At 36.7% G+C, this 15,496-nt stretch overlaps 1 protein-coding gene across 7 annotated transcripts in view; it reads left to right on the top strand.

Moving 5' to 3' along the window:
• ARHGEF12 (Rho guanine nucleotide exchange factor 12) overlaps positions 1-15,496 on the top strand; it is a 150,338-nt gene that overhangs the window by 69,096 nt on the left and 65,746 nt on the right. For 3 of the 7 annotated variants that reach the window (XM_078432851.2, XM_078432849.2, XM_078432854.2), the window contains exons 2-4: positions 3,222-3,245; positions 4,495-4,580; positions 6,153-6,209. In XM_078432851.2, coding sequence (XP_078288977.2) covers positions 3,222-3,245; positions 4,495-4,580; positions 6,153-6,209 — 167 coding nt within the window. Of the gene's footprint in view, positions 1-1,780; positions 1,832-3,221; positions 3,246-4,494; positions 4,581-6,152; positions 6,210-15,496 lie in introns of those variants that run through there. The other 4 variants (XM_078432852.2, XM_078432850.2, XM_078432853.2 and 1 more) reach the window with 2 other exon arrangements.

Here is a 15,496-nt window from a genome sequence, read left to right as displayed (position 1 = left end):
AAGCAAATAGGTGAAAACACTAAGTTTGGCGGCCCTTTCCAATTCTTTTTTCATCTACAACAAATTCTGTTTAACAAACTTAAAGGAATATCCCAGTTAGAAAATTATGTATGTGTGTATACATATTATATACTTAAATATGTGTATGTATATATGTATAGTTAAACCTGGCTATAATTAGAAGTTTTACTAGAATAAATATTTATTTGGTTAGGGTTTATGTAATTATCAAATCATAACTCCCTTTATACTGTAATAACACATGGGTGGAGTGTGAAAATAAAAACTTTGGGGAGGCCTCTGTGTGTTGCTACCTGGGGCTTTAATATTAGAGCTCAGAACTTGTAAGAAAGGCATCCTGGACACTTGGGTGACCCAGTCGGTTAACCATCCTTCTCTTGATCTTGGCTCAGGTCATTATCTCACGGGTTCGTGAGTTTGAGCCCTGCATTGGGCTCCTGGCACTGACAGTGCAGAGCCTGCTTGGGATTATCTCTCTCTCCTTCTCTCTCTGCCCCTCCTGCACATGCTCTCTCTCTCAAAATAAATGAATAAACTTAAAAAAACTGGCATCCTGGGGCACCTGGGTGGTTCAGTAGGTTAAGTGTCCAACTTCGGCTCAGGTCATGGTCTCATGGTCTCTCATGGTCCATTGGTTCCAGCCCCGCGTTGGGCTCTGTGCTGACAGCTTGGAGCCTGGAGCCTGCTTTGGATTCTGCGTCTCCCTCTCTCTCTGCCTGTCCCCCAGTTGTGCTCTGTCTGACTGTCTCTGTCTCTTTCTCTCTCAAAAATAAATAAACGTTAAAAAAAAAAAGAAAGAAAGGCATCCCGAAGTCAAGTGAGTCAATGTAATTATAAGCTTGAGGCCCTTGGTTAGGATTTGTGGCGTATGAGTGTGCTTGCTATATAGGTTATCAAAAGTAAGGGCATCTAGTTGCCTTATCCCAGTGGCTCAAATTTTGACAACCCTTTCCTATTTATTTATTTATTTTTTAAGTTTATTTATTTGTTTTGAGAAAGAGAGCACATGCACAAGTGGGGGTGGGGGTGGGAGGAGAGAGAGAGAGAGAGAGAGAGAGAGAGAGAGAATCCTAAGGAGGCTCTGCACTGTCAGCGCAGAGCCTGATGTGTGGCTCAAACTCATGAACTGAGTCATGACCTGAGCTGAAATCAAGAGTCAGAAACTTAACCACCTGAGCCACCCAGGCACCCCAGTTTCCTTTTTAAATTATGGTTCTTCATATTAGTACTTGGACTTTGTCTTACATCTGGAAGAATACATACACGTGTATGTAAATAAGCACAAACATGTTCATTGTTGGCTAAATGCCCAAGTCATCAATATGGTATTTTCAAAAGCCAGGTACAGTTTGATTAAGTACATTAATATAATGTCTTCATTCAACTATAGCTCTTTTACATAAATATCGAACTAGAGGAGATTGTCAGTTTTATTATGCTTGGGTTACAGAATGGACAAGGACTTGAAAATAGAGGATTTTGTGCGGAACCGTTTCATCAGCCTGGTGTCGGGCTAACTGCAATTTAGTGATTAGAGAAAAATTATTGTGATTTAAAAATGTTTGCTCTTCATCTGTGCTTTAAGAATTTAGTAAGTAGATTGTGGTAAGCAAATTTTCCTGTACAGTAGTCCTTGTTCATCTTTTCATTCCATTTTTATCTTCTTTCCCCTCCTCTTCCATTCCCTAGTAAGAGAAAACCGCTCAGGAAGCTGGTTTTCAATCGGTAGTCTGGGAACTTCCGGGATTCTTTACCAGAATCTCCCTGGATGTTGCAGTCAGCCCCTGACGCAAGCGGCCATTGTTTTGGGGTAGGAGTTTCTGTAATGGCTATCAGGAAGAGTGGCTGAGGTTGCTAACTGCAGGTATTATCCTTTGCAGAAACTCAGCTGGGAATTCTTTCCTGCCAACTTTTATATTTGTTTCCAAATTGAAAAACATTCCCACCTACCCACTTCCCCAACAAGTAGGGATGGACTTCTTAGGAACTATTTCTAAAAGTCTGATAATCGTTTGTAATTGGTACATTCAGTAGAGCAATGTGCTCTTTACCCCAGAACCCCTTTTCCCTGACTTTGTTGTGAGTTAACGTGCACTTATCACGGAAGTTTTTAGATTCTTTGTCTTTTTCTTTGGATCAATTTTGGCTTATGTGGGAGTTAAAGAAAATTGTAATTAAACTTTTATGTTAGAGGGTTTTTTCTTTTTTTAACTAAACTATCTCCATGACAAATAAAAGTCATTCGAATGTCATTGTTTTGTTTTGTTTTTCTTACTGTGTTTACTAATAACCTTTTTTAAAAAAAATTTTATGGCTATTCTTAAGAAAGCCTGTTTTTATTACGCAGGCTAAATAGTCTTTACGTAAAATGCCATAGGTTGAGGTGATTTCTGAAAGGACAGACCTGAAAAGGAGAATGGGAAGAAATTTGGGAACACTTAGAGACTTAGTGTTTATATGTAACATCAAATTCTTATCAGGAAGCCCCAGTAATATTTCTTTAAAAAAGACAACCGGGAGGAAATGCAGTAGTTCTTTATAGCTTATAGAACTGCAAGAAGAAAAGATGTAACCTTTGTTTTCTACTTTTGGAACATATTCTTAATAACTGATAATCCTGCGATGGTATTTTCTCTAGATTTCTGTTATAAATGCCAAACGTAAATAAACAAGAATTGTGATTTGATTATGATCAAAGGGTAGTAGATGCAGATCAACAGAGCAGTAATCAGCACCCAGATATCTTGTGAGGGTTGGGGAGGGGGTGACGGAAGGGAGGAAACTTTCTCTGCCAGGGAAACGAGGTAGAATATTTTAACGGTAAGATATTTCTCTTTACCTCAGTCTTTTTAACCTGTAAAATGGAAATAATAATAATAATATGTATATGTATATATAAGTATATAAGGATTAAATGAGATAGTACATGTTAACAGTTTAGAATAGTGCTGAGCACTTAATATTTAGATTTTAGTGACAGCTCCTAGCACCTGAAATTTAAGATTTAACAAAGGAGTTAAGATATTAAAAAAATAGAATCTAGCTTTTTTGTCTGCCTGTTTGTTGAATCTTGCTTTGGGAAAGTTAGTGTAAGATTTAAATCTCTTATTCTGGTTTAATAGAATGAATAAATTGAATAACAGTCTTACCAGTGAGATAACTACATTTAACCCATTTTTTTTTTCTTTCCTTTGTTTCAGGTTTCCCCTCAAAAAACCTATAAGGTAAGTTGTTCAGTTGCCCTTCATATGTTCAGGTTAACTCTTAATTAGAAGCATTCCTTCGAAATTATGGTGGATTTTTGTGGCTTTTGAAAATGTGGATTTTTTATATTAAGTAGTTTAAAATATCAAAATGTTTTACAAATTTAAAATATAACAGGTGTTGCATATTTTTTCTGGAGAGAGCATTGTTTTGATAACATTTTCAATGTTTTTAATATAAGCATTTTAAAAGTTTGTTCAAATCGATAGTTAAGGTCACTCCCTATGAAGAGATTTAATTTTAAAATCTATTGTGACTGTTTTCAGTAGTGAGTAGCTTGGGGAGTGCAAATGGGTTGCCAGTTTTTGATGTGTTTTATCACTTGGGTAACTACAGCTGCCTTTAGTTAATGAACTTTGGCAAACTGAATCAGTCTTAATTACTTTAAGCCAGTAAAGGGAAAAATCCAGAGTGGTCAAATATGCCTGTGCCCACATCCATATCTCCATATGTATTCATACCCTGGGATTAAATGCCTTTTCCTCAGTACTTGTTCTTCAACATCTCTTTCTCATCCTGGTTGTTGTGAATATTATTTACAACGTAGGTAGTATATCATTCCTAACTATTATACTGCTTTTGTCATTTTTAGTGACAGTGTGGTCCAGGATACCAATGCTGATCTTGACATTTCAGTTAATTAGTAGCGTATGTGTCACCCTGAGGGTCTTATCTGCTGCCCAGTCACTATTTGATCACTGTAGTTGGGTAGGCCATAGGAAAAATAATAGTTCTAGTGTCAACTGGGCCTGCCTGACTTCTGTAGCTAGAGCTATAGTGAGGCTTGCCTAAGATTTTTTTCTTTTTAACTTTTCTCATCCATGTTATATTTACACAGTGATTTTGAACCTGATCATAGTATATGTAGAGTCTGGTCGAGGAATGTGTTTAATTATTTTCAGGCACTGTTTTCTTACCTGTTCGGTGGAAATAATAGTAACTTGTGAAAACCACTGAAAGAATTTGTTTCTAAGAATAAAATAGACTTCATGCTAAATACTACTTTTATTATTTTTAAGCACTTTATATAACCAAATAAATAGACTCTTTATTACACATAGCACAGACTGAATTTAAAACTTCTTGAAAAACATGCGTTAGAGAGATTTATGAGACTGTATAGGGTAAACTGATCAGCAATTTTTAAATTAAGTTTTTATTCTGTTGATTTGCTTGTAGTAAATATTTGATTGCTTTACTTTAATTTAGGCATGGAAGTATTTTGAACCGAGAGTCACCAACAGATAAGAAGCAGAAAGTTGAGCGCAGTGCATCACATGATTTTGATCCCACAGGTAAAACACCATTTTTCCAAAGACTTTTGAGAGTAATGAAGTTCAGACTAATACAGCTTAAGCTGTAGAACTACCTGAAACACCAGGAGTTACTGTTTGGTCTGTTCAGGACTCTCCTTCCTCCTCAGTGATGTAATATAAAACCTGTGCATTCAGGAGGAGTTGCATGCGTTTTTAACACTCAACACTATGGATTCCACTATGGAAGCATCATTGTAGAGTGTGATTTTTAAAAAAATAATCATGAGAAGAGAAATAGTTATTATATCATAATTAGAGATTCCAGTCAGACCAAGGACTTAGTGTTAAAATGAATCATAAGTATGAACAGTAGTAATTCATGAAATCAAAGCAGTAACAACTACAGATTTCTGTAGTTATTTAAAAATTCATGTGTGATTGTGGTAAATTGGAGTATTAGATAAAATCCAACTTCAAAAATTAATGATCGTACGATTTTAGAGTAAGCGAATGAATAGAGATCCCTTTTTCTTCAGTCAAGTATTCTGAGCTTAGAGAGTCTTAAGTAATGTTGATCTTTCCTAAAGTTTTCATGCTAGTAGACTTCTGATTATTAAATTCTTAATTTTATACATACAGATTGAACTCCTTTTGTAAAATACGGTCTTTTGTTTTCTCCTTATAAACTCTCTCAGTATTTAATTTATAAAAAAATGCTTGATAATTTTGCTTTTGTCATTTGAAACTGATTTGTGTTCTCTGTGCTCATAACAGTTTTACTCAGTTGTATGTTCCTATGACAAAAGATAAAGTAAATGAATGCTAGGGTCTTAGATACACAAATAAAATATCTTTTTAGATATTTTTGTTTATAAATACGATTTTTAATTTTTAAAAGTATATTTTTGGTGTCTAATATTTCATATTCTTAGTATAAACTGTTATTTTGAAAAAATATTATCATCTAGACAGGGAAGAATAGGAAGTGAATAGCTAATAATTTACTTGCATCTTGAGTAGTAGGTAAAAATGAAGTCCCGATCATCAATTTAGGCTTTGTGGTGGGGTATAACTTGTGGATTTCTATTAAAAGATAATTATTTCTGATACCTAACTTTGACATCATGAGGCTCAGTGGCTTTTATTTGTTTATATGATTAGTTACTGTCTTGCTAATGAGTTTCTGCCCAAGTGCACCCAAATAGTCTAGTCTTGTTAGAATGACTTACTCTGTATTGTTCACCTGTGATGTGCTGTCTCCAAAGACAGATTTAGCGGAGGGGATGCAGTGCTTCAAAATGAGATTATCACAGCTTTTGGTGCTTTTGCCATCTCTACGATCGTCAGATGATACATTTTGTAGACTATTCATGTGTTGTTTTGTTTGAACATATTTTTATTGCACTATCTTTTCTTCGATAAATCTTTAAAATATGTCATTACCTGTGCTGTTCGTGACTGTTCTAAGTGCTATCACCTGTGATGTTCATACTTTGTGTTTGCACGATTTAACTTGATCATGATTCATTCTTTCCCCCCCCATGAATTTTTCCCCTTACATTGGTCTCCATATTTTCTATATCTCTCTCCTTTTCTCCCGCTCTTGTGCAGATAGCTCCTCCAAGAAGACAAAGTCTAGTTCAGAGGAGAGTAGATCCGAGATATATGGTAAGCTAATGTAGCTGATTCAGCCTTGCACCTTTGGAGCTTGCTTCATGCTGTTTACTTTTTTTTTTTTTTAAATAACTGCAGCCTTCCTTGTGTCTGCTCTGCATGGCATGACCTACTGCAGGGAAAGGGAGCCGGGGTTTTAATGTGGCTGCAACTGGGAAGCTTAAGGTTGCTAGAAACTAACATTGTAGAGTAAGGGTAGGCCACATGACCCATCTTCTCTTCCATCTTGTGGATGATGGGAAAGTGATGATGTCTGATATGTTTGAGTCAGCCTCCTCCATGCAACATGGATGGGCTTTGAATTCTTGGCATCTTCTTCCCGTGTCCCATTTGCGGAGATTGGATCATGTAGAATTTCATGGCACCAGTCTTTCCCTCTAAGTATAGCACTGGTGTGATTCAGAGGTGTTAGCAGTTCTCTGGAATTCTTATTTGATTTTTTTATTTGTTTTTAATTGCCTTCATTATCTGAAAATGCTGTTCGTGTATGATTAATCCACAACAGCAAAAATACCTTAAGTATTTTATTTCTGTGGCTTGAAGAATTTGTTTACGCCTTTTATAAGTTTCCCTGAAGCTTATTCTGAATGGGAAAATTTCAAAATGGTACCTTTTAAAGGTATTTTTCACAAAGAGCAGGTTTAATCTGAATGGTTAACTTTTTGCAACAGAAGATTGAAACACTAATATTTCTAGACTGTGTCCTGTCTTCCAAAGAGAATATAAACCATGTTTGTGAAGTTCATATGTGTTTTTCCCTTTCCTCTGCACAGTGTTCCCTGCCGTCCTCTTCCCTTGTTTTGGCATCCAGTTCGTTTTTTGAGAAAAGTGAATAGGAGAAGCACTGCTTGGAGCCAAGACTTTTAAAATAGCTGAAAGACTAATAAGTTACTTCTTTTTATGAAGATTCCAAATTTGTCCTCAAAGGAGAACCAGGTCTTCTCTAAAAGAACAAAAAGTCTATCAAACGGAAGTTCGCCCAGATGTAGCTGTTTCCTAGCTTGACATACATGAAAGGAAACAAATATATGAGAATGCCCCTCCCCCCGTAAGACATTTTGTAATTTGTATTTCCTGACACTTGAGCCCACAGTGTCACATACTTTTTAATATTACGAGGCTTCAGTGTTTGGTTATAAACCAGTTAATGCTTCTCTGTGGGATAAATACGGTTCTTTGCTTTGGTTTTTGTGACCAGTACCTTTTTCGTGCAGTGAAACCTTTTACAGTAGTTCAAGATGAAATGTGCACCGTGCTGTATGGCATGGCAGGTTTGTGTTTTTCCTCCCTTCCAAAGTATTTGGCTTCTCATAAGTAAGAAATAGCTTCCGAATTTCTCGAGACTCTGTCTTTCTGTTCTTCGTAAAGAGCTTCCTATGGTTTATCCTCTCCTTAGGAATGTGAACACCATCTTTACGGCCCCCTTCTTTTCCAGTAGCCTTTGCAGTGTTGTATTTCACCTCCCCACCATTTTCCTAGATCTGTGGTATGTATGCAAAAGCTTGCTGTTTGATTTGGATGTTAATATTTCAGTGATAGGAATATCAATGCTAGTTCAGGCATGCCATTCACTTGTTAGTAATAGAAACATTTAAAGTGGTAATGGGGAAACAAGGTGTGGCTTCTTTGTATGTTTGTTTCTTGAAAACCCTCGAAATACCTTTTCTGGAAGGAACTGAGCCGTGAGTCTTTAAAAAGCACTTATAAAAGGGATGAGTTGATCGGAACAGAGTTAGCATACTAACTTAAATCTCTTTGACATTACAAATATTTTATCACCTGTGTGAATGGACTCCTTCAGACTTGGTGCAGTTAGCACAGTTGGAAAGGAATCTCTAGGGAGTCCAGAAAAGCTTGGAAATACTGAAATATGATGGACTAGAATTGTAGCAACTGCTGACATTGCTTTAGTGTTGGGTCTCTTAACAAGCCCACTTCTAACTTTTGAGATTATATATGGTCTTGGGGTAAAATTCATTAGCTCACTACTTAGACGAATGCTAGTTCTTTGCTTACAAATTACTTATTTTGAACTCTCTTGGCTATTTTTAGAGCTACTTTGTGAGGTAGATTTACTTTCCTCATTTTAAAAGGAAACCAAATGTTTGTTTTGTATGGACTTCTTTTGTTAGGTTTCTGCCTGGTGCAGTAGGTCAGTACTTATTCCATTTCTCCTTATTTTTCCTTCTGCACCTTTTGGAGTCCGTTGATCATGAGCAGATCGTGTTTCTGATTTGCAATTTTAATTATACTTAATTTTGTCTTTTTCTCACTACTATCGTAATGGAAAATTCTGTGGATTTTTGTGGGATATGAGAGAAGGGCAAGGGAATTTTGAGTTTGCAGCTTCTTCCTACCTTCTGTCTTGTTTCATGAAGAGATTCTAGCTGATAGTATTATGTACCAGAAATTAACCCATGTCTTTTTGAAGCTGTCTTAATCTGCTGGGACTACTATAACAAAATACTAGAGACTTGGCTTAAATAACAGAGATGTATTTTCTTGAAGTTTTGGACGCTTGAAGTATGAGACCAGGGTGCCAGATTCTGGTGAGCTCTCTTTCCTGGCTTGCAGATGGCCACCTTTGGCTTTGTGCTCACATGGCCCTTCTTTGGTGTGAGCTCATGTAGAGAGAGAACAATCTCTCTGGTGTCTCTTCTTCTAAGGACATGAGTCTCATCATGAGGGCCCCACTCTCTGGACCTCATCTCATTCTGATTACCTCCCAAAGGCCCCATCTGCAAATACCATTACGTTAGGGGTTAGGGCTCAGCATATGAATTTGGGGGGGGGGGGGGACACAAGCAGCAGTCCGTAACAGAGGCAAACTATTAGTACTTGAACTGTCCTGGTTGGATACTTCAGTGTATTTTTTAAAAATTCTTATTTTTTTTAAATTCAGCTTCTTCAGATTCATAAATATAAAAGTCCTTGGTTTGACTCTTACTCTCACCAAGTTATTATTCTTTCTGCTTTCTTCTTTAGCCTGACAAAGAGCATTCTACAACATGAACCTTCTATTTCCTTATAAGTCATTCACTTCTTAACCTCTTGAAATCTGACCTCTGAACACATACTATCTGGAAGGTGAACCAGAAGATCCTTAACAATCAGTAAACTTTTTCTCAGTTCTCACCTTCCTCTGAACAATTTGGCAGTGCTGATGCCCTTTTTTTTTTTTTCATTTCCATGGTATTGCATTAATCTGGTCCTTTTCTGTCTGCAATTGTTTTGACTTTTCTTTACTTGATTGCTTTTTCCCTCTTATAAATGTAGGCATGGTCCACTTTTCTGTCCTTGATCTTTTCTCCTGTTTCCAGTCTTCTATTTTTAACCATTTTCTGAATACTTTCACTCTAACCATCCTTCAATTTTTTTTTAATGTTTATTTTTGAGAGAGACACACAGAGTGCAGCAGGGGAGGGGTAGAGAGAGAGAGAGAGAGAGAGAGAGAGAGAGAGACAGAATCCAAAACAGGCTCCAGGCTCTCAGCTGTTAGCATAGAGCCTGATGTAGGGCTCGAACCCACGACTCGTGAGATCGTGACCTGAGCTGAAGCCAGACGTTTAACCAACCGAGCAACCCAGGTGCCCCTAACCATCCTTCAAATTCGGAATGGCCAGTGTGGGATTCATCATTGGGCCAGAAATCAGACTTTCTTTTGATTTCCCTGATTCTTTTCATGGTACTGCCGTTCTTCCATTCACCTAGTCTCATTTTCTTGAAGTTACCTTTGACTTCCCTCTTTCCCCTGTCCTCGGTAGTCCACTATTTGCCAAGTCCCATTGATTCTACCCTCACATTATTTTTCGGCCCTCACTCGGTTCTGTTACCACCGCTTTGTTCAGTTTTCCATCACAACATAAGACTATTCTCGTAGACTCGTAACTTTGTTTCACATTGATTCACTTCCTTTTCTCCATTCTACTCTTTCTGTTAGTATACTAAAGTAAGGATTTGGTCATTCACTCACTTACTAGGAGAGTACAGATAGTTTAGATATGCTGTAATTTGTTTCCAGTTTATCATTCTGCCCTAATCTCCTACTGTTAACTTACTTCTACTACCACTCACCTAGAGATACCAGCCCCTCCTCCAAAGTTTCACTTTCCAAACGTAGCTTGGTATTCTTTTTTTGCTCATGCCATTCCCATTGTCTTGAACGGTTTACCTCCTTTTAACTCTCCTTCCTACAAGGCGCCATTCAAATACTACCTCCAACATAGGGCTTTCCTAGGTCCACCCCACTCCTCTGTTGTCTGACCTTCGACATCCTGCTTTGTGTCTACTGTTTTGACTGTCTTGTTATTATTTATCTTTATCTGTGCATCTCCCGTAGTGCCTGACACGGGGGTGGGGGTGGGGGGGCACACATCAAGTGAGTTATGAATGAGTGATTATTGATATTGGAATAAAGTATTTTAGTAAAGAGAATCGATAGAACAAAATGGTAGCTCACCTTGATTGGATCTTTCTTGTCTTCAGAAAAATTTTAAGGTAGAAGAAAATTTAACTTAGAAAAGAGCCTCGTTGCTGGTAATAGTCTAAAAGAATGAAATCAGCCTACTTGGAAGTTAAGGCTTCCTCTTGCTGGCAGCATTGTGCATTTAGAATCCAGAAGCTTCTTAATCAAAGGATTATCTGAGGTCTTACTCATAAAACATGTATGTCTGGCAGCAGTTTAAAAATGAGCTGTTTTTTATGAGGTTGCACATGGTCTTTCTCCACACCCTTCCCTGAAGCTAATTCTTAAGAGGTGAGACTTCGAGAAGTTTGGTCATGTAATAAAATCAAAGGTGAAGAAAGACTAATGTGCTTTCCCTGGACTAAATGCAGTATGGAAGGGTTCACATATTGCCTTGCGTATTTAACACTCCATTTTCAGTAATTTGCTCTTTGGCACTATGGTTGTTGCCTTTCTCCACATATGTCTTATAGTGAAATCAGAGAGAACTTTCTCCTCTTTTTCAGGGGACCTTTTCATGACTTCTTCCCTCCCCACTCCAAAGCACTACAAAGGCTTGATTTTTTTCACTTTTCAAAATACCATTCTTGGTAATTACCTTTTAAGTAAGAAACAGTCATTTTATGTTGGTTTCAAATACCCCACTGTTATAACAAGAAAAAGAAATGTCTTGTTATAAAGAGAAAATAAAATTTAGGAAAAGAATAGTATTTATATAAATTTTAAAGAACATTCTTACTTCACTGATGATATGAAGCATGATGTCTGTTAGCTTCCAGGTGAAATATGATAAACTTTAAAAAACAGGAAATAAAGAAAAATTTATTTGTAACTAGAGTTATTTTAGGGTAGGTGGGGAATCAAATTACATTAGTTAGAATTTAGGCAAGGCAGGAGATTAGTGTCCTTATAAAAGTACTTCACTACTTTGCATGGTTTTCAGGCCTATGATTTTACTTTTTCCTAAAAAGTGATTGAATATGGTTTAAAATTTCCCGTATATAAAATACATGCAGATTTACTCAGTGAATATACAGTGAGTACCTATTGTATGCCAGGCACTATGATAAGGGATGGAGATGCAAAGATAATAGGATCTGTACGTGCTTTCTAGGAGCTCACAGTCTAGCACAAAAGAAGAATCTTAACACGTTTTGGTAAGTACCGTAATAGAGATAGGCTCTTGTTTACCAGTGCTCCGTATGCCCTTAACAAGTGGATAGCTGTGAAAACAATCTTCATATGGCACCAAGAACAATGGGAATGAGAAAGTATTACCATGACCAAGTTTCAGGGGAGGTTGAGCCTCACCATTATCTTACTTGTTGAGCACTCTCTGCCTGTCTTCACACATGGCACTTGGATGCAGCTTCAAAGTGATTTGGGACCGTATAGAAACTCATACTCAGAGGTCAACACATTGTATGCAGTTATCACAGACAGTAAGTGATTCAGCAAGACAGACCCACAAACAAACTATGAACTACATGTGTTTGTAAAAACCAGAAAAAGTAAAAATGGTGGACGGTGTTTGTTGGTTGGTTGGTTTTTAATCAATGAAATTTGAAAATGGCTGTTTCGGAGTTAGGACTCCACTGTTATCTTTCCCTTCTTTTATAACATACAGGGCCTGTTATCTGTACCATACTTGGATTCTTTATTAAACATTGTCATTGTTTCTCTATTTGTTTCTCTTTTGTCCTTTCCTGCCAAGATTTTAAGTTCTTGGAGAGCAAAGGCTTCTAGTAGTTTTGTACTTTTCACAACACCTATAGACTGTGGTATTAAATAACTACTGGACAGATGTTCAATGCAAATTTGTTAAATTAAGAAAGTGGGTTCTAGTTTGTCAAAAAGGATATTTCAGTGATATGATAATTTAATCTTTGGTGATTTCATTGTTGGTGTATTGGTGATTTCAGTGTTAAGGGTGTTAAGGGTGAGATTTGGGTTAAAACAGCTTCTGGTCTACAACAAGTAGAACATTTCTCCCAATGAGGCGCCTGGGTGGCTCAGTTGGTTAAGCTCCTGACTTTGGCTCGGAACATGATCTTGTGGTTCGTGAGTTCAAGCCCTGCGTCGGGCTCTCTGCTGACAGCTCAGAGCCTGGAGCCTGCTTCAGATTCTTTGTCTCCCTCTCTCCCTTCCCATTCCCCGTTTGCACTCTCTCTCCCAAAAATAAATAAATAAACATAAAAAAAAATAATTTCTCCCGAGAAAAAAGGAAAGCATTTTATTTGATTTTCAATGGGAAGGAACATAATAGATCTAAGCATTTGAAAGACTGGATTTCTGAATTTTGAATGGAACAACAGCTTAGTTTTTAGTTAATTACGACCCCCAATCTAAGGTTTTGCAGATGGCATAGATTCATAGGACAAATAGGATCATTAATTTGAATTCCGTGGATTCTGAATCGACTGTATATGTAAGTCATGTTTTCTTTTTGTATTGTTCTAGTAGTTCTTATATGTTAAAGTATATCAGATTCTCAGATTAGCAGATAGAATAATAATAAATGGACAATATAGTGGGGTTGGGGAGAGGAGAAAGATAAATAGGATATGTACATAGCTCTTTCTCTGTTTGCTCTTCTCCTTTGGTCCTCATCTCCTTTTGATGTAGAATTAAGAGGGAAAAGTGATCAAGCTGGACAGTTTTGAGTTGTAGAAAACAGGTTTGCAGTATTCTGAGGTAATTCTACTATATCGTTCAAATTGTAGCAGTCTGTCAGGACCCTAGACATAGTTGCTGAAATTGACGGTGGTGGATTTTTTTTCTCTCTTATTAATGACTTTCTTTTCTGAACTTCCATCTCTAGACTCCTCAACTTTTCCAATTCAAGAAAATTTCTCTGTGTCTCAACATGTGCCAGTTCCTGAGATAAGATTGTAAACAAGATAGAGACCCTATATTCTTGAAGCATGTAATCTAGTGAGAAGAGAAAAAGAAATAGGAATCAATTGTGAATGATAATGATACTGTGGGCATAACAAGAGGGTGCAGTCTGTAAGGGGGTACCCGACCTAGTCTGGATGTTTAGGAAAAGCTTATAAGAGAAGGTGATTTGTTTCTCGAGGCCTTCTTGCTATCTCCCGTATTCTAACGTTGCCTTCTTATAAGAAGAAGCCCTACTCTGTAATATTTCCCTTCTCTATTCCTTCCCCACCCAAATCTAATTTGCTTGTTTTGTTAAAACAAAACAAAATGAAATTTAGACAAAGACATAAATGAGGATTGATCCTTTTAAGGAGCATTCCCATTAATGACAGGAGTTTAACAGAAAAATGTTGTGTTTTTTTGTGTTTTTTTTCAATTTATTTTGAGAGAGAGAGAATGGAGGCAGGGGTGCAGACAGAGAGAGAGAGAGAGAGAGAGAGAGAATCGCAAGCAGGCTCCACGGTGTCAGCATAGAACCCAACAAAGGGCTTGAACTCATGAATCATGAGATCACGATCTGAACCCAAACCAAGAGTTGGACGCTTAATTGACTGAGCCACCCAGTTGCCCATAAGTTAAAAGTGTTTATTAATTGATTTTTTATTGATGGCATGGAGAGATGAGTATTATATTTCTGAGCATGAAAATCCAAGGGCATGCTACCCCTCATCATAATAAAATAATAACATTTATGAGCCGTTATTTATATTTGTCAGGCATTAAGCTAAGTACTTAATATATATTATATTCAAGTGAAATACACAAATGTAGCAAAACTCTTAATGCCCATTGCTCCTCTCCCTTATTTTTTACAAGCATCCTGTTCTCTACAGGGATCAAAAAAACAGTCTGTTTAAGAAGGCCAGTGGCTTAGCACAGCAAACCCCAACATTAGAAACCTTTAATTCACTGATTTTTCAGCTCTTGGGAAGTGGGGTAGGAGAACTGGGGAACATAGATATAAGTGTGAGAAAAATCTCTATATTCAGTGTTGCAGCTGTCTTGATTTTTATTTTAAAGTCATGATATCTTACTTTGAAATTTCAGGGGCACCTGGGTGGCTCAGTTGGTTAAACGTCCAACTTCGGCTCAGGTCATGATCTCATAGTTCATGAGTTTGAGCCCCATGTTGGGCTCTGCGCTGACAGCTCAGAGCCTGCTTGGAATTCTCTCTCTCCCTCTTTCTCTGCCTCTCCCCTGCTCATGCTTGGTCTCTCTCAAAAATAAAAATAAACATTTAAAAAATTTAAAAAACAAATTTTAAATAATTTTAAAGGAAATAGATCATCAAATGTTTATTTTTCTAATACCGGGCATGGATTTTTAAAGATTCTGATAAACCATTGCTCTTATTTTTATTAATTAATTAATCTTATTATCTTATTATCTTATCTTATAATCTTATTATCTTATAATCTTATTAATTATTAATTAATTAATTAATTAATTAATCTTATTAATTAAAATTTAATCTTTAATTTTTAAAGATTCTGATAAACCATTGCTCTTATTCTAGTCTGATTCTTATATTGATTGTATTATGTACTAGAAATTTACAAAGAACACTTCTTCCTTGATTTTATAACTTTTCCTAATTACTTGAAGGACGCAACATTAAGTCAAACATTGAATTCTGATAGATTATCTTTCCTCTGTCCCCGTTTCAATGTACTGTTTTGTGGAAGTGGTGAATTTGCTAATTCAAATACTGTTTGGTGTTGAGTAGTCTCTAGAATTGAGGGTTAACAGATTTTGATATTGAAAATCAACTTTCTTGAGGTACAATTTGTATAAAATAAGTTGCAGTCCTTTTAAGTGTACCGTTGGATGAGTTTTGACAAATGAATACATTCATGTAACCATTACCTTAATTAAG

Source organism: Panthera onca, chromosome D1, assembly GCF_046562875.1.
Source record: "Panthera onca isolate mPanOnc1 chromosome D1, mPanOnc1 haplotype 2, whole genome shotgun sequence".
Classification (NCBI taxonomy): domain Eukaryota; kingdom Metazoa; phylum Chordata; class Mammalia; order Carnivora; family Felidae; genus Panthera; species Panthera onca.
The sequence above is the reverse complement of the archived record's forward strand: the minus strand, read 5'-3'. Positions and strand labels throughout refer to the sequence as shown.